Source organism: Rhamphochromis sp. 'chilingali' (assembly GCF_963969265.1).
Source record: "Rhamphochromis sp. 'chilingali' genome assembly, chromosome: 18".
Taxonomy (NCBI): Eukaryota; Metazoa; Chordata; class Actinopteri; order Cichliformes; family Cichlidae; genus Rhamphochromis; species Rhamphochromis sp. 'chilingali'.
Genome location: NC_137945.1, coordinates 21,856,142 through 21,875,285, shown reverse-complemented (window position 1 = coordinate 21,875,285; position 19,144 = coordinate 21,856,142). Strand labels below are relative to the sequence as shown.

Here is a 19,144-nt window from a genome sequence, read left to right as displayed (position 1 = left end):
TTGTGTGAAGGAAGACATTGCAGCTTCAATTACATATATATTATATTTTAATGGAGCACATTCTGAATATTTCTCATCAGCATGCTTATTTGCATGTTAACATTTTTTGGTGACAATAAAAATTTCAGGTGATATAAAATTAAGAAGAATTATTCACTGGCCACCATGAATATCCACCCAAGTCATGGTCAGGATTTAAAGTCATGCAACCTGGGTAAATGATGTGCACTTGCTTTGTCACTGCTATGGCCGTGCACAAGCACAAGCTTTGCTGTGTATTTACTTTAAGTAGTATACTGCTCATAGCATGCACAGAGAAACTCAGTTACCTTATTAGTTACTCTGTATCTCTCTTTATCCAGACACATTAATTGCAGCAGAGTGATGGCAGACTTTAACAGTTTGTGGGAAGTCTGCTTTCATGAAACATTTCTCTCATTTCTCCCCACTGCGAAAAAAAAAATCTATTTTCCTCTCATTTTCTACTTGGAACATTTTCAGAATCAGAGTTCATTTCACGTGGCAGCTGGGTAAGCTGTGGGCAGTTTTTTCCCCTTCTTTTCATTTTTTTCTTTTCTTTTTTTGTGTGGTTTCTTTATTTGAGTGTTTCTATGTTTGATCATTCCACGCAGGTCATTCCCAAGTTTTGTCATAATTGTGTACACTGCTACATGTCTGGATTGTTTTTGTTTACATTTATGTGTCTGCCTGAATGTGTACACAGGAATCGGAGATGATGTTTCAACCAGAGTCCGATCAGATCTCTCCAGGTGAACCTAAGGTCAGAATACACACAGACACAGGAAAACACATATGCACACATTCACAAGTTTTATGTGGTTTTTGAACAAATCCAGCATGAACACAGTCGCACAATGGCACATTCATTTTAGTCTTATGACTATAAAGTGTGTTTTTAAAATGACCTTTGCACTGACTCTTGCTTGTAGTCTCCGCCCCTGGACCTGATCGACACAGGGAAAGGACTAAAAGTCCAGACAGCAACTCCTCATCTGGTTAGCCTGGGCAGTGGGAGACTGAGTGTGGCTATTACTGTTCTGCCACTGAAAGAGGGTAACGCACACAAAAAACCCCAGACACAATTTACAGTAAATACACAAACTCAGCATGGGCAGGTTATTAAGTCAGTAGCCACAATTTTTCACATTCATTCCTAATGTAGCACATCCTCACAGCTTCAAATGTTAATTCAACTTAATTTTATTTATATAGCTTTGAATCAAAGCAACAGATATCTCAAGGTGTTTTGTATCAGATGTCCCTATAAGCAAGCACGTGGTGGACAGTGGGAAAGAAAAAATCCCTTTTAACAGGAAGAAACCTCCAGCAGAACCACCTTCAGGGAGGGCTGTCTGTCCGTCATGACCGGTTGAGGATGAGGGCATGGAGACAGGACAAAGGACACACAAGGACACACTGTGGAAGACAGCCAGAGATTAATATTGACTAATGATTACGTAGAAGAATAAAATGGAAAGGGGGTTACTCCCACTAGGTTTATATCTGGGACTCTCCACCATTTGACCTTAGAACTGAAGAAGCTTCTCGGATGAGAGGTGAAACGTCTTCAAGCAACTTAAAGAAGTCCAGACGCTTTTCTTTGCAAGCTCCTTTGACTACGATGACCTGGATGACTGAGAACCTTCACAGACAAAATGGAAAGCCCTTTATTGTCATTATACATGTACAACAAAATTGTGGGTGCTCCACATCAACTGTGCCAGAAAAAAAATATAAATAAAATATAAGTAGTAGACAGCAGGAATCAACAGCAAAAAGAAGAAATATATACAAACCAAGAGAAATATATACAAAAATAAGAGAAAGGCACACATTAGAGAAGTAAAAGAGAGTTTAAAAAAAGGTGAGTGAAGAAGAAACACTCAATACAATTATGGGAAGCCCCTAGCAGCTTAGACCTATTGCAGCACTAAGGAGAGGTTTGGGATCACCTGATCCAGCCTATATGCTAAGCTTTACAAAGAAAAGTTTTAAGCCTAATCTTAAAAGTAGACCGGGTGTCTGTCTCCTTAATCCAAACTGGGACCTGGTCCCATCGAAGAGGGGCCTGTTCGGGTTGCTGTAGCCCTGTTTTTTCCGGTCTGCATGTCAAGTATCCTTGGGCAAGATACTAACCCCAAGTTGCTCTCCGATGCATCCATTGCAGTGTGAATGTAGTTAGACAGCACAAAGTATAGAGAAAGGGCTTGTGTGACTGGGTGAATGTGGCATGTTGTATAGAGCGCTTTGAGTACTCTGGGAGAGTAGAAAAGCGCTATATTTGAAAGCTGAAGGGTCTGCCTCCCTTCTAGGAACAGCATGTAAACCTGCAGTCTGAGAGCAAAATGCTCTGTTATGAGGGTCAATATGGCACATTCAGATCTTTAAGATGAGATGGGTCGTGATCATTCAAGACCCTGCTTGTGAGAGAAAGGATTTTGAATTTGATTCTGAATTTAGCAGAGAGCTAATGAAGAGAAGCCGCTATGGGAGAAATATGCCCTCTCTTTGCCCTACCTTTGCCCACCTTTTCCCACTCTTTTTCTCCCAAATATTGGCCCTTTTCCCAGGACAAGTCACTTCATTTCTGTGGTTACTGCAGAAGTGAGTTGGGGGGTGATGCTGTGGAAAAGTGATACTGTGTCAAACATTGAGCCAGTGCATATTTATACAAGTTATTCAATCCAATTCCATGGTTACTGTTGCTTATTAACATTCATTCATTGTCATGTGTTGGTTAAGGCACAGCCTGAACCCACAGTTAGCCATGAAAAAATGAAGAGAATGCTTTGGCAACAGAGTACAACCCAAACAACAGTAACACAAATGACACACATCGCGTGGTTTCATGACTCTGTTTCATGCAGCAGAGCAAGCGCACTTGCTTTATTAAATCCAGACATTTTATTTGGAATGTTCACTGCTATTTATATCAGGCCAGTATACAGTTTTTTCCATAACAAACAACTGACTACAATTAATAAAACACACTATATTAGTTCCTGTACTGTAAGGGTGGAGTATTATAGTTATTTATACTTCCTCTACTATCAGCTATCCGCAGGTTTCTAGAATTTCTCACCGTCTAACACACACACACACACACACACACACACACACACACACACACACACACACACACACACACACACACACACACACACACACACACACACACATCAATTCAGCAAGCCACAGGTTTCACAGCTTCATTACTCATTCAGGTAGTATTATAAATCAAAGTGAAGTGAGAGGCACACTTGTACTAGTGATTATTATTTATTAGCCCGAAGACAGGACACTGAATACTAATACAAACTGACAGGCATTATATTAAAAGCTTTAAAAGACAGCAAATATCTGCCCTTACAAGCATTACAGTGATAACTCTCATTCATAAACTTCTTGCATAGATCACAAGGCTCTGATTATACCCCAGTGAGCCAGAGAAGTCTTTTTACTTGTCTTGTCTTCTCTTTGCAATGAGAACAGTGCACACTGCATTTTATATGAATGGATTTGACACTTAACCCTTAGTCGGGGTTAATGCAGAAATAAACTTACAAACAGTACAAGGGCAGACCTTGACGTCAGAGTCAGCTTTGTGACATTTCCACTTCATCATCGCTGCCCACTGCTTTGACACACACTTTGAAGAATGCTAAGAATGTGAATAAGACCTTTTAGGAAAACTGAGTTTGTACTCCACAATGTGTCTGCATGATAACAGCATTAGATATAAGACCCTTTAATTATGACTCACACCACCTATATAGACATGATAAGTCTAATTCTATCCCCTATATTTATATATTCTACTGATTGCAAAAAAATGTGTTTCTTTATGTTTCAGGGGTAACGCGCATAGGCACAGAAGATGCTCCAATTCCTCAGGATATTACCATTCAAGGACCTGGCATCGAGGCAGAGCATTGTCTAATCATCAATGAAGGTCTGTGTTGGTTCACTTTCTCTGAAATGACGTCATAATTTTGGCAGGCCCCAGAATAAACACAGCTCTATTGTCTTTTCCACACTGGCAAGAGTGCTTACATCTTTACAGCATGTCGTGGGAAAGGGGAAATGACTCCTCCTTTCATTAGCAAGCTTTTAATCTTTGTTTTTGAATCCTAAAATATTACTTCAAGTAAAATCCACTGAAAGCAAATCTGTGATTATATTTGGCATTTAGAAGATCTGCTCAATACCATCCCAAGTGCAATCATTGTTATTTTGTTTTTAGAAGATTATTCTGACAAAACAGCAGCGGAAGAATAATAAACTTTCTCAATCCTCTAAAGCCTAAAATTCTAATAATGTAAGAAAAGAAATATACTGTTTCAAAATGAATATAAGACTGAGAAAGCCATCGAGCTGGATACCTGTTGGGCTTTTTATAGAATAGCTGTGAGGAGAAGGGAGGAACTGGATTATTAATTACGCTGTTGTTTTTGTTCTTGTGTGAAGCTTTGTTTTAATTACAGTAAATCTGAATAGTGAGTACCTTTTATTAACAGGGGATATTGCATGCTTTCAGAGGATGCCGTGTAGGAGCGGGATGATTAAGGCAGTTATCTCATGTCGGAGTGTAATGTTGGAGTGAATGGTAGTTCACTGTTACTCATTTCCCCTGACTATCTCCTCATTATCAACAGGAGGGGTGGTGACCCTGGACCCCTGTGGCCACCTCTGCAGTCTTGATGGAGTCCAGGTCACTGTACCAACACCACTCACTCAGGGTAAACTCTACACGCACACATGCGCACAGTGTAGGTCAGCCTGCTCTCAGGAAAAGCCTGTATACTGCACATTGGTATCAGCATACATGAGGATACAGGCCTTTTCACATACACACACTTTGAGATATTGCCATCTACTGGTCCTTATTAGTACTGGAGTTAATTGAAAGTTGACTTCATTGCTGACTGTAGATACTTAGTATTTCATAACTGGTGTGCAACAGAGAGACAGTGGTTAGTTTTCTGGGGGGGGGGGGGGGGGGGGGGGGGGTTCTTTTATGGATTGGTTAACTCACATTCCAGTCTATCTGTGTGACTCATATGGGCACAGTTGAGTTTCTTCATGCAAACAACAGGTTGTGCAATATGTTTGTGTCCATGTACATCTACACACATGTAGTCATGTGAGTGTATTGATGCATTTCGGTATGTTTGTGTGTGTGTCTGTGTGTGTATCTTTGGGTAATTCGTAGTGGTTTGGAACAGCTAGCTCCTACAATGAGTCACAGCTTCCAGCATCTGCAGAGCATGCAAACCCTTTGGATTGTTATTGGAGACTGCAGAATGTTCTCAAAAAAAGAAAAGAAAAAAAGAAAGTGTAGTCACCCAAAGTTAAATGGATCTCTCTTCTTATCTTGTTCTTCATGCCCGCCTACGTAGACGTGTCTATATTTTGTCTGCGAGTATCTTAATCTGTCTATCTCTGGCCTTTCTTCCCTCTATTCTTTTCACTTCTCTGAATTGCTCCGTCATTTATTCAGTCACAGTATGCTCTCCCATTTTCTCCACAGCTTTGTCCTTCTTTCACCTTTCCCTGTCCTACTTAAAATGACAAGCAGCACACTCACTTGTCTGTCCTTTCTGTTTACAGTTTTCTCCTTTTTCTTGTGCCCTGGAAAAGGCCTGGACGGTTTAAGTTAAACATTGACAGGCCTATTTAACTTCCCGCTGTGCCTGGCTGACTCAAATATTGACATCATCTTGGTGGGTCCACACACAAGGCTGAGGCACAGCAAAATAGCAGGGGTGGGGAAAAGAGACTAAAAAAACAAGACAGGGTTAAAAAGTCAGAAGAGTACGCGTAGGAAAACGATAGTAAAAAAGGAAAAAGATTGAGAGCATCTTTTATCCACTGGCCTCAGTTGCTCTGGGTTGAGTTGGTCGAACCACATACACAGACACTCATGCACACTAGTCTGGAGATGATTAGCTGTGTTTAGGAAATGATCTGTTCTGTATTTTGGAATTCAGAGCTTGATCTGGAATCACATCAGCTGGAGGACACTTGTAGAGTAGCAATATGTTTATTCAACAGAGGTGGAAACGACAAAGGAAATCATTGTTGAGGAAGAAAGCCGCTGACAAACAAACTCCACAAGTACATTGTTAGTTTATTAATAAGATCTGTTAACTGGAACATTACTGCTTTAGATCTGCTCCGTGTTTTTTTATTTTCCATTTGTCCAAGATTTCCACGTTGTTATTTTTTCAGTTCACATTTCAGTGGATTTGTAGTCATAAAACTAAGTCTCTCAACATTTACACTGGAAGGGAGCAGATGCAAATCTATGCTGCTGCACAAAACACAGGATGCTCTAATATCTGCTCTCTTGTTTTATCTTATTTTACTGTGTGCACAGGATGATCGCAGGATAAAGGGCAAAGTAGCTGTCCACGGGTTCGTGTCATGGTAGAAATGCTTGCAAATGAAGCATCTAAGCAAAACAGACTAACAACCTTTAACCCAGACAGGAAAGCACAGTCCTCCCTCTTATTTTATTTTTTTCTTATTTACTTTTTGACGTTATCTTTCTCAGTCAATACCTTCCACTTGCATACTGCATACCGTTTCTATGCTGTTTTATCATGAAGTCTAAGCAGTCACTTCTTCATTTTAGACTCAGTAAGTCCGACTCTACACACTATACCTGCTTTAAGGATAAACCAGCGGAGTGATTTTCATAGCAAAGAGCTGTTGAAGAGGTAGGTAGACAAAGAAAGCTTTAGAGGTGGGGGTGGAGGGGGGTGTCTACTAAAGACCTCATTGCCGAATTGTCTTTGAACTAACCGACTACACACAGGGCTCGTGGCGGGTAATGCTGTTACATTAAGCTGGTCTTTAGTCACGTGCACTCATCAGTTTGCTCTTTACAGTGTCACTTCGGTGTAAGAAACCATCACTCGTTATATTTACCGTGTTATAACTTATTCCCTGTGGTTATTTATTGACCTGTCCTTATCCTCCTCCCCCTTTTTTTACCGACATTTGGTACAGTCCCGGGTTCTCGTGGATGGTAAATCAGTGAACCAACTTTCTTCCACACTGAGTCAAGAGGAGGCGGAACATCACGGAGGAGGGAGGCAGCACAGAGGCGGACAGTGGTGCTGATATATAATCTGTCTGTATCTGTTTTGCCCGTGAGGGAGAAGTTTTTGTAGTTCTTGTCATGATAAGACGCTGAAGGAAAACAAATAGCTCGAAAAGGTTTGTAACGGATTTTATTTGCTTTAGAAGTAAAGTAACGTTGTAATTTACTCAGCCTTTGTGTTAGCAAACCTCTGCTTTACTGAACTTTATCCATCTGAAGCACTTTGTGTTACACAATGTTTCAGAAACTGTTGTAAGAGTTGGGAAATATTTTAGAATGAAAAACACACGTCGAGCTTTAAACTATGACGTAGGCTGTTTCTCTGTATATCTAGCCTATTTAATGTGAGGATGAGAAACGCAATTCATAGCTTATATTCCACTTTCACTTATAATATCATCATACTGCTTGGGCATCTGTTTGTTTATGTATGTGCTAAGGGAAATACCTCTTTACTCTGAAGCATATGCAGCATGCTCTTTGGACTGAATGACCAGTGATCCCGGCGTTAAAGTTATCAATCGATTTGTGTACTGGCTTATTTACAGAAAGCACACTAGTGAGCACTTGTGCCAGCCAGGGTAAACAGCATTTGCTCAGCAGCTTGATATAAAGGTAAAAAGTCCTTCTGATTTGTTAAAATGATTCAATTCAATTTGATTTTTTTAGTCTAAAGGTCAATAGTATTCACACTGTTACTGAACTGTTACCTGATGTGCTGATCTTTGCTTGTTGCTTGCTGGAAATGGCGAAACACTGTAATTATTGCACGGGTCAGTAAATCACGTGCATCATTATTACAGCAGGTTAGAGGTGTGATTCACCCGTGTTGCTCACTTGGTGGTTCGTTTTCTTATTTTTAGCCAGATTCTGGCAGTGTTCCATCACAGCTTCTTGTCTGCATCTTTTTAATGTAAATGAACTTTGTGTGCCTGTCTCGTGGTTATAAGTTAGCTGGTGAGTTCACGTGCATGTGCCAGTGCAGATGTAATGTAGCTCATGGATAGAAAGGCAGACTCAGTGGTCAGGATACCTGACACCTGAAAATAAAACCTCCCTCTTTGTCACGGATGTTATTATCCTCACAAATCTTTCTGCCTGCCCACCCCCAGAACATTTGGATTTTGCTTTTTCCAGTTTTACACCGTAAAATGGATGAAATGTATCTTTTTTTGTTCGCTTTATTCTTTTCTTTAAATACTTGGTGAGAAATACAGTTAAGTAGAGGGCTGTTAAGAGGTTATTCACAGGTCTGCATTCTTTGCTTGAGGGAAGTTGATTATTTGTTAATAAGATTTGAGATAGAGCAGACAGAAGGCAATCCTGAGTTTGTGAGGAGACAAATTAGGCCTGTGAGTGTGAGCATGTGAGAGACGGAATGACTAATCTGCTCTGACTCTCCTGAGAAACACCAGTCTGTCTTTTCATGGTGTTACCACTATGCCCTTGTGCCTGGGAGAGGGTTAATTTGTGGTTTTGAGGACAATTTCCTCTCCCACTGGGACCTGTTTGTGTGTGTATTCATTTCATGAGTGAATACATTCAGCCTGAGATTTAATGTCAACACCGTGCATATTCTAGGGATCATAGCCAAGATAGCATTTGTCTAATATCTTTCAAATTTGGGGATAGTTTTAGTTGACCTTGCATCACCATTGTTGGGTATGATTGCCATGGATGTCACACCTGATCAAGTAGCAGGTAGCTGGGTTTCATGTGTTTGCACCTTTGAAATTGGTTTATTGTTCCTTGTAGCCTAATGGTCTCAAATTGGCAATTCCGCCTCTGATGTTAACCAAACAGAGAAGCAGATTTAAGTTTCTCCTCCCATAACATTGTGGCGAGAGAGCGCAGATCTACATGGGGACAGAAATTGGCTCCAGGCGTACAGCTCAGGCTCCATCTGCGTCCTCAAAGACTCTGAGGTCTGACTTTGTAGATTGCAAACTTTAAATTATCCCATAAATGTATATACAGGCTAATTTCAGCTTTTGTTGTTGCTGGAAAGGGTCTGCTCATATGTGTGTGTGCGGGGAAGAGTGCATGCATTGGGGGGAAGGGGGGGGGGGCAAACTTAATTTGCTGGTAAGCAAGTGAACACGTGAATGAGATTAGAGCAGTTTTTGTTGTGGATGGTGTCTCTGTCGATAGTGCACCCCCCCCCCCCCCCCCCCCCCCCCCACCGAAGTTATTAAAGACAGCAGACTTGTATCACAGATAAATTTAGATGTGAAATTTTTTTTCACATGGAGTTTGTTTGCCCTTGTTGTGTAGACTCGTATCTTCATAGCTATTTGTTTATGCTGGGGGTCGAAATGAGGAGAGAATAATTAAGAGTTACTTGCTAGCTAAGGACATGAGAGGAAATTAGAAAGACAGGAGGGTCGGGGCTTGTTAACAAATCAAGACGTCACACGTTACCATACACTTTAAAAGTGGCTATTGAGGGTAGGAAATTAGATTTTTACAAGCGCTGACTGCTGTGTGTGTGTGTGTGTTTGTTTGTGAGCCCATGTCTGTGTTTGCCGTTACGCTAAATACTGAGAGGTACTGGGATTCATTAGGCAGACCCTGTTACAAGGCATGTTCCAACACACACAGATAGATAGACGTTTTGAAGATTTACACCTTTACTCACGTCTGGCAAGGAGAAGCGCTTATTATTAGCTCTTACTCATACTCGCTGACACAGTGTGTGTGTGTTGCTCTCAGTCTCTTCACGGAGGCCCTACATCTTTTATCGGTCATGATCCCACTTCCTCACAGGTTGTGGCCAAACCTGCAAGCTCATGTTTATATAAGTATGGATTTGAGAGCTTCACAGTCCAGCTGTGCAGACTAAACATTTATTACACTGTTTTCGGGTGTGTGTGTGTGCCTGTGTTGCCCACTTCACATCACAGCCGCAATCGGATCTCCCCACTATGCTGAGAACTGGGTGTATTGAGAGGGGGGGGGGGGGGGGGGGACTGCTTGTGAAATGCTCTAAGGTAATATCTAGACTGGCTCGACCTCTTTCATTTCAACTGTAATGCTCAATTCGGCTATTAATGCAGCTTTTCTGCCTGAGATGTTTATGAGACTTGACATAAGTGTGAGAAAGAAAAGGCAACAAAAAATGAAATGAGAACGAGAGAAAAAGAGAGGATGAAAACAATCTGGATTTTTTCCATTCAGCCTTTTTCCACACCCCCCTCCTCTTGCCTCAGTGGTTACGTCTGACTTCAGGTCCAAAGAATCTGATGTAACTGAAATGGAGCTATTAAGGAGGTGCTTTTTTAGCCTCTTACACATAACGTTATGGGGGTTTTACTGTAACAGGGCTTTTCGACAATGGAAGTAGAAGAAAGACCCGCATTGACCTGTTGATTTAAGAAAGCTGGCCCTCAGCATTTCTTTCCTCCTTGGCTCAAAAAGTGCGTCAGTTCAGTGTTTTTATTCTTTTATCATTTTCCTCTGTTTTTCCCACACAAGACCTCCTGTATCTGTGTCAGCGCCGCTCTTCCTCTCTGTTGCCATCTCAAGTATTTGGACAGCTGTGGCTGCCTGTGTGTATTACAGAGGTTGTGACCCTGAGATCTTGTTTAATACCCGGCCCTCTCAGGCTAATTGATGGCCAGGGCAAACACAGTCGTCTGCTGCGCGTGCGCAAGTGTGTCTAGCTGTGAATAAACACCCAGGCTCACATGAATCTACTTAAGACTTACCTCTTCACATATGCGCTGTAATGTGGATGTTGTAATGGTGTATTCTGTATCACACTAGCTTCACATGTTACCTGGTTACCTGCAGATTTTGCATCATTTGTCTCAGTAATTTGAGACGTCTGTTTGTGTTTTCCCTTTCAGGTTATTCTTTGTGTCTGGGAAAATCCTATTTGTTCCGGTTCAACCATCCTGAGGAAGCCAGCAGAATGAAGAGCATGCTTCCCCAAAAGAGTCCTGTATCAGCTTTAGCCTACAACACAGGTACATCACACAAGGGGCTGACCCTGAGCTGTGCTTGATCCCTCTTTGGTTTGTCTCCTCTGTGTCTTAATTTTGCCATTCCAGAATATACATGTAGGCCTTTTTGATTATTACTTTACTGGCTTTTCACTTCTTTGCCATCTTCAGTGCTCCATTAGATCCAGCTGCTGATGTAACATCTGCTGCTCTTCTCACTAGTCACTTCACTGTTATGTCAGTATGGAGTTACAGATAGTCACACTCCAGATGGGTTACATCCAATTGGAGGACCACACTGACCCAATTTAACGACCTGGTTGAACCATAAAGAATGTAAATAAATTCAGATTTCAAAGATTGGATGTCATCTAACTGACTGGCAGGGGGGGGAAAGCGGAGAATGCATGTGAGCTCAACTTTTCTGTGCACATTAACCATGGCTGCTGCCTGAAAGTGGTGGGAGGAAAGAGTCAGTGTTAGGGTGGGGGCAGGTGTTTCTGTCAGTCTTCTCATATGTCTTTCCCAAATGCACTTTCACGCACATTCCAAAACCTAAAATTCAAAGCATATTGGAATGTTTTGGTTGTATGGTGTCTGTCCATTGCCATGGCGATACATCTGGACTCTGCTATCTCTTAGGCGATTTATCGAGTGCTCGAGGCTGCTGTATTCAGTGGAAATCCCGCTCTTTAAACAGGCAGAAGGTGCTTATTTCTTCCACAGCTTCACGCACGTGTGTTAGGAAAGATTATTATTATGGGCAGAGATATTCTTCACCGTCACCAACCCTTATTTTAAAGACGTCCAACTAAAGACAAGGCTCCCACACAAACACAACTGAATATGTTGGAGCAGAACAATCATGAAAGGAGAGAGTTGATGCACACCAGCCCTCCGGTGTAAATCTGCCCATGTATGGACACAAACACCCTGTGTGTGTGTGTGTGTGTGTGTGTGTGTGTGTGTGTGTGTGTGTGAGCATGCCTGCATTTTTCTAGATCTTATGATGTCTTTCACCTTCTGCCTCAGTTCACTCCACCATGTAAGGGTTTGACATTTTCTCACACAGGCTTATATTCATCTATAATCTGTCTATGCACTTTTAGGTGCTCCAGGTTCTCGCTTTCTTTTACACATGGAACATACAGGCGGAGCCACAGTTGCAGGAAAGTGTATATATGTGTATGTGGGTGTATGTGGTTGTTAAACACTGGGTGGTCTAAGTTTGAACATTGTAATAGCTCCTTTTCCACATAAAGCCACAGATAATTTTGAAAACTGGGCAAGGTTTGAGCACATTACTTTACCCTAAGTGTTTTCACCTGCTTGGCCTTTTTCAGATGATATTTACTGTTTTCTTTTTGGAATTTTGCACCAAAATAGTACCGGAGCTATCAGGCAGACTTACTTATACTTAGCATTGCTGCCAATCTTAGCTATGCTATTGAAAGAAAATGATAGTTTATTTGTAAATCCAGCAGGAAGGAAGTAAAAATTGACTCAGCTGAGGTTTTGAGAAAAAAGACCTCCTCACTGCTGAAGCTACTTTAAATAAAAGACTTAAGGAAGGGCGGGGGGAGCCTCATGAGGGTATTCCAGAATATTTTGTGGTTTATCTCATCTACAAAATCCTATACTGAGGAACTGAACTCGAGTTAAACTGTTTGTCTTGGATCTAATGGATGGTTTTGTGTGAATGTGTATTTGCATGCAGTTTGTGTGTGTGTGTGTGGGACAGGATTGTTTCCTATTCTCAGGGATAGGGTTAGTTGTGGATTGTTTGGTTTGAGTTTGTTCTGCCAAGGGTCCCATTTATGAATAGCTGCAGGTTTAACTATACATAAATCTCTCCCTCTCTCTCGCTCTCTATTTTCATTCGCCACTCCCTCTTTCCTTCCTCTGTCTTCACCTGGCTCTTCACACATAATTTCCATATTTGTTCTCCCTGTTTCTCTTTCCTCTTTCTGTATCTACTTTTCTATCTAGTCGTTCGATAGCTTATGTTTATGTTTAACCTAGCTTTCCCATGTTATAGATTCATTTTCTTTTCCATTTAATCTCTCTCCCCGTCCAGACTACCTGAAGTTTAGCAGTGACTATAGCCATGCAGTTGTGGGTGGCACCAGTAGTGCTAGGGGCATGCGATCAGCATCTGAGCTTCGGGACTTGATGGACACCCTGCAGCGTAAGAAAATTGCCCTTGAAAACAGCCTGAGAGCCAACGGGAATGCCAACCCCTCCTACTTCAGTGTGACACAGGTTGGTCATCCTTTAGCTCCAACATTACCTCTCAGGGCACTTTAACAGGGGTTGTGAATGATTCTAGCTGATATTCACTCATTACAGGAACCAGTTGTTACATCGTTGCATTCTGCATTGTGTTCTCCAAACACAATTCTGCACATATTCATCAACACATACATCAATATCAGTGTTTCTGTAATTTATATTACACGGTAAACACTTGAATCTAATAAAGCCTGAAAATGATCATATTTGTGTATTTCCATTTCTTCATTTGTTTCTGTCTATAGCTTCCACAGGAGAACTGAATTCTTATATATTTCTAATCATACATTTTTTTCTTTTCTGTCTCCCAGTCTCCCCCCACCACACCTGTCTCCAGTCCTGCCACATCTTCATCAGCCTATCAGGAACAGGCAAGGCGTTTCTATAGCTCCGATCGTCCTTCTTTGTCCTTAAAATCTGCTCCCCCTCTTTCCCCCGGGCGACGTTCCGACCCTTCTTCTTCTTTGGCCTCGCGCTCTTCAGTTGGCCGCAGTCAGGACAATTTTAGCACCAGCGATAGCCGACGACTGCACAGTCAGAGCTCCTCTCCTTTACTCTCCACCTGGAATGGTGGGGGATCTTCCACTTCTGTTGCCAGTAGTGAGAACTATCTCCTCTCTCTTCCTCCATCTTCTTCCTCATCCCGCACTCCATCTTCTGGGGGCGCTGCCAGCATGCCCTCTAGCCCCCGTCTAGGACGTCGCACCTATGGGAACCAGGGGAACCAGGGGAACCAGGAGCCGACGCCCACTAGTCGAACCAGGAAATACTCAGCAGGTTCGTTGAGTGGGATGACAGCAGGAGGACACAGCCGCTCACTGCCACGCCTCTGTCCCTCCCCGTCCCCCCGTGACAATAATAATGGAGTGCTAACTTTGTCAACGCTGCCTCCACGGCGGTCTGATACTGCTGGGGATTACAAATTTAGCAAAGAGCATTACAGCAACGGCCAAAACGCTGACCTCAACCACAAGTCTAGTCACTCCAGTCAGCAAGCTGCAAACAGGATTAAAGGCCAGACCACAGCTCAAGGGGAAGGTGTCGTGTCGATCTCCCTCTCTTCCCCTAGGACCTCCTCCTGCTCCACCTCCCACTCCATCTCTTCCACATCCACATCCACTCCACCAGATGTAACAATCCCATCCAGGGCAGGGGGCTCCTCTTCTCCTCGTGTTGCCAAAAAACTCAGCCTAACCTCCACCAGCTCAATAGGCTCCATCAGCTCTATAGCTTCGAGCCCTCCAGAACAAGAACGGCTAAGCAGCAATGACGCCTCCTCAGGAGCAGAAATGTCTGTGGCGGAGAAAGAAACAACAGGAGTGGGCCTTGAACTCACCGTTGCACCGGGACTAGGACTTAGAGAGAGGAGTTCTTCATTTGGGAAGGCCAGCCTGGAAACTGGAATTGGTCTGGGGGAGAGGAGGCAGTCATTTGGCAAAGCAGGGGTGACCCCGCCAGGGGGGTTCAGGGAAAGAAGGGGGAGTATCAGCTCCCTAAGTGGGAAGGAAGAACTGACAGACTACCACCAACGCCAAAAAGAGGAGAGACTCCGTGAGCAGGAGGTGGAGAGACTGGTGAGTTTAATTGCTTTTAGCTTCTGTATTTAAAGCATTGTAGCTGCTGTTTGTACTGTGCCATTTAGTATTTGCTTTTTTTTTGACTTATCATCATAGAGTGCATCCTCCAGCTAAGCTTATTCAGATAGACTGAATATAGGCAGGAGAGCAGGGTGTTTAAGGTTTAATGTTATTTTGTGCACGCATACAAAGACACCAAACATGGAACGAGTGTAGGAATGCTTCCCTGCTCCTTGCGCTCTCAAACATACTCTCCCAGGGAGCTTAACACAGGCGCACAGTGAGGTTCACCACTTGACAGGTGCTCATGGCAGTTAGCCCATACTAACAGCACTATTCTTAACCCTGTACTTGGATTGTGTGTGTGTGTATATGTGTTCATATGAGGTTCATGTTTATGTCAGTCATCTGGAGGTCCACCCAGTGTGGTTTGCTGTGCTAAGGAGCCACAGAACACATCAGTCAGATGTGGGTAAGAGAAACCAAGAAGATTACAGAGTTATAGTGTAGCAGGTGGATAAACACATATTATCAACATATAATGACAACCGATCTCGTGATCCCTCTCTTTCTATTTCTCTGTTTCTCTCAGCCATGTTCTCACAATTAAAGTGTCTCAGTATCTCTGATTTAAAGAACACTTTGACGGTGGCTTTTGACAAGCCTCCACATTCTTATGAGCGTGGTTTTGAGCTTTCATGATGTGAAGATTTTCTCTTTTGCCGGTTTGAAGATGGGGGAATGAATTGTGTTGCAGTGTTGCACTTAATTGGGTTGAAACTATTTCGACTGCCTGTTTTAGTGCGTGCCCTGGCGTTAAATATCATCGATGATCCACATTATACAGGGAGTTATAATCACGTGCATCTCTACTTTAATCAGATGACTAAAGGTGAGATGTAGCAGCAATTGTAGTGTTTCAGTCTACCCTTATTGTCTTGTATTTGTCTGCCCCCTAGTGGTATCTTTAGAAAATAGAATTCTGAAACAAGAGACCGCTAAAAAAGAAAGCTGAAATTAATGTCTGTGTTAATTAAAGGCACACAAACCTTTTAAAAATGAATTTAAAGCAAGGCGTGTTGTCCAAAAATTTCCCAGCTCGTTTCCTGTCTTTCGCTTCTTTCACCGTCTTTCATTTTCGTGCTTTCTCCAGCTTTCCTCTCATATGTCCGTGTCTTTGTCCTCTCTTCTTCTTTCTGTCTCTTGCTCTAGTTGACAGCTGATTACTATAGAGGCTCCACAGAAGCTTATGCCCATTAGAATAGCGCAAGGTGACAAACTGACACGGACACGTTTTGTGCCAGCTCCTGGTTCATGTTACGTGTTATAATTGGGGTTTGTATGTGTGCATGGTAAAATGTGTTCGATGCTTTGTTATATGTGGATTCTGACATAACTGTTTAACTAAGAAGCACTATAAAGTGAGTGTTTCGTGCTTTTCCTAAACACACAGTTAACTATTTCATGATTTTCACAATCCAAATGTCACCTGGATCCGATTCTCTCCTTGTGAAGAATTCCCTGGAAAGCATCTTGTTTCCACGGTGACATTCATAGACACATTCCTACTTTGGAGTCAAAGCCGGTTCTTGTGCACACTTATGACCATGGTTGACAGCTGACCACCTTCTCATTAGCTCACTCTTTCTCTCTATCACTCACACACACACACCTCTGTCCATTTCCCCCCCTCTCTGTATCTAATATTACTAACACAGGCTGGCTGTGGGGCTCATATACGTAACCCTTGAGAGAAGTAACTGCTGAACCTGCAAGAGGGCATTTTTGACTCTCTGCAGCCTCCGTAGTGCCCCACATATAGCTATGCACTGGCAGGGAGAAGTGCTCACTCCAGGGATTCTCAGTGAGAAGAAATGTTTCTTCTAAAATCTGCAAATATTAGACCAAATTAGATCCACATACAGGAGAGGGTCATGCTGAATACTAAGTAAACGCTACTTTTCTTTATTTTGGACTAAACGGAAAAAGTTTTAGAAGGACTGACTTCTGTGATGCTTCCCGAGGTAATACTATTATTTAAAACTTGACTAAGCTCAATACTATAGGGTTGCATTGTATTTGTGTAAAACTTCAGCAACATGTCAACATTAAAAACGTGATCTTAAATAGTACTTGCCATTGCATGCACATAACCCATACACGCGTGTGCTTTTATGTTTGCCATCATCTCAGGAGCGACAGCGGCTAGAGACCATCTTGTCTCTTTGCTCTGAGCTGGGCCGAGCTGAAAGGGACGGAGGCGCCGCAGCCACAAGCTCCACTTCAGCTGTTGCAGACCTGCAGAAGATCAACCAGGAGCTTGAGAAGCTGCAGCTGACCGACGAAGATGATGACACGCCTTCTGTCTTTTCCGACTCTTCAGCTGTTAGTGGAATAGTCGGAAACGGGCACACAACCTCCCCTGGATCGGAGAACGGTTACTATGATGATGACCTGCAGGTACGACGGAGGCGTAGCAGCGGTCACCGAGACAACAGGGCCGAATCGCCTGCTATCAGTCTGCGAAGCTTTGCCCCCACACCTTCACCACGTGCACATAGGACAAATGAGGTATAAGACACAGGACACTTATTTTGTGACTGTTAGAACTTTATGCTAACACAGAAATGCCCTCCATGTGTGAGTGCAGTATCACTGAGGTGCTATCAAGAGCAAAAACAAATGTTATTTGGTGTATAAGATGAACTAGTCTACAGAACCGTGTTTGTTCAGTAGAATCATATAACTTTTGACCCTCATTCAAAAAAGTAGGAGAAAACATAAATTTAAAAAAATATTCCGGTAGTATAAAATAAATACAGTGAAATATGCAATGCCTTGATGGTCTACAGACTTTAGTCACTCTGAAGACTTCATGCAAGAGAATATTCTGTAACATTAGTCTCTGTTGATTTGGTAAAATGATAGATGTATGTTTTTTCTTCTTCGTGCACCTTTGACCTTGGTCATCTTACTAAAATATTAATCAAGATTTATGCAGGAAGTGTTTAGCCCCCCATTCATCCTGGAAAACATAACAGTGACAAGGATCCCTCCTCCTAATACTTAGAAAGTATTGACACAAACATCCTACTCAACACAGATGGGACATATTTACAGTCCATTTATTAGATTAGAGCATGCTAAGTGTTAGCATGAACTGACAGCAGGCATTTGTGTGTATGTATGGAGCCCATACGCTTTCCTTTCCATTTGTGGCATCAGTGATTATTATTACAGGTCTCGCAGATATGTCAATGTAAGTGCATGTTAGCAGGAGTTAAATCAGCGACTACATTGATGATGATGTTACCAGGCTCTAGAGGATGCAGCTCGCCATCGTGGACAGGACACGATCCCTTCAGAGGAGGAAGTGAGGCGCGTGGAAGAGGAGAGAATCCAGGTCCTGAACAACATGGAGGAGCTTGAACAAAAGATCAAAGAGCTGGACAATCAAATTGAGGAATCTGCCCGAGAGGTATATAGACGATGATGATATTTACTTTATTTATTGATTGATTTATTGTCAAGATTAACAAAAGATGAATGAGAATGTTTTGATAAAAGCACAGATATAAAGTATTGGTTTAAAACTGAGCGGTGTGTGCGCGTGTTTTTTTTTTTTTTTTTTTTTTTAAAGGTCGAGGTTGAGCGAGCTCTAGTTGAAGCTGAGCAGGAGTCCGAGATAGCAGCTCTTCAACACGAAAAAGATGCTTTAGAAGCGCTTCACAACAAGATAGCTGACCTAGAGACCCAATCCCAGCAGGAAAAAGAAAAGGTATTCAAGTTGATACACTCAGAATGGGATGCTTACAGACCTCTTTATCATCTGTAATCCAGCTGGGTTAAAAGTTAGAGGTCCCTTTGAATATGCTTAACTTTGCCTTTGAATACATATGGTCATCAAAAGGGGAGAGAAATACACATTAACATATGGAAAAATTCTTTTAGGTGTTTGAAAAGCCATCTCCATTCACTCATACAGCCTATATTTTTACTAGCAACATGCATTGAATGGCATTAAAAATACATAGGCAACTGAGAGACCCGGGCGGTAGGTGTTAATCCTTCTCATGCTCTCTCTGGTCCAAATATATATCTGCTAAGACTGTCCGGGGAGTAGCGGTCATCAAGTGATCCTGTTTGGCAAGTGTAGGGAAGCAAGTGTGCCTATATTTTTTCTACATTTATAACACCATATG

The 19,144-nt window shown here is 42.2% G+C and overlaps 1 protein-coding gene across 7 annotated transcripts in view; it reads left to right on the top strand.

Moving 5' to 3' along the window:
* Nucleotides 1–19,144, top strand: part of phldb2b (pleckstrin homology-like domain, family B, member 2b) — a 37,827-nt gene that overhangs the window by 5,338 nt on the left and 13,345 nt on the right. For 6 of the 7 annotated variants that reach the window (XM_080865201.1, XM_080865197.1, XM_080865198.1 and 3 more), the window contains 10 exons: nt 725–781; nt 951–1,074; nt 3,875–3,973; nt 4,677–4,760; nt 10,978–11,097; nt 13,151–13,335; nt 13,677–14,939; nt 17,136–17,513; nt 18,259–18,420; nt 18,583–18,720. In XM_080865201.1, the coding sequence (XP_080721327.1) occupies nt 725–781; nt 951–1,074; nt 3,875–3,973; nt 4,677–4,760; nt 10,978–11,097; nt 13,151–13,335; nt 13,677–14,939; nt 17,136–17,513; nt 18,259–18,420; nt 18,583–18,720 (2,610 nt within the window). Of the gene's footprint in view, nt 1–724; nt 782–950; nt 1,075–3,874; nt 3,974–4,676; nt 4,761–7,079; nt 7,246–10,977; nt 11,098–13,150; nt 13,336–13,676; nt 14,940–17,135; nt 17,514–18,258; nt 18,421–18,582; nt 18,721–19,144 lie in introns of those variants that run through there. The other variant, XM_080865202.1, reaches the window with a different exon arrangement.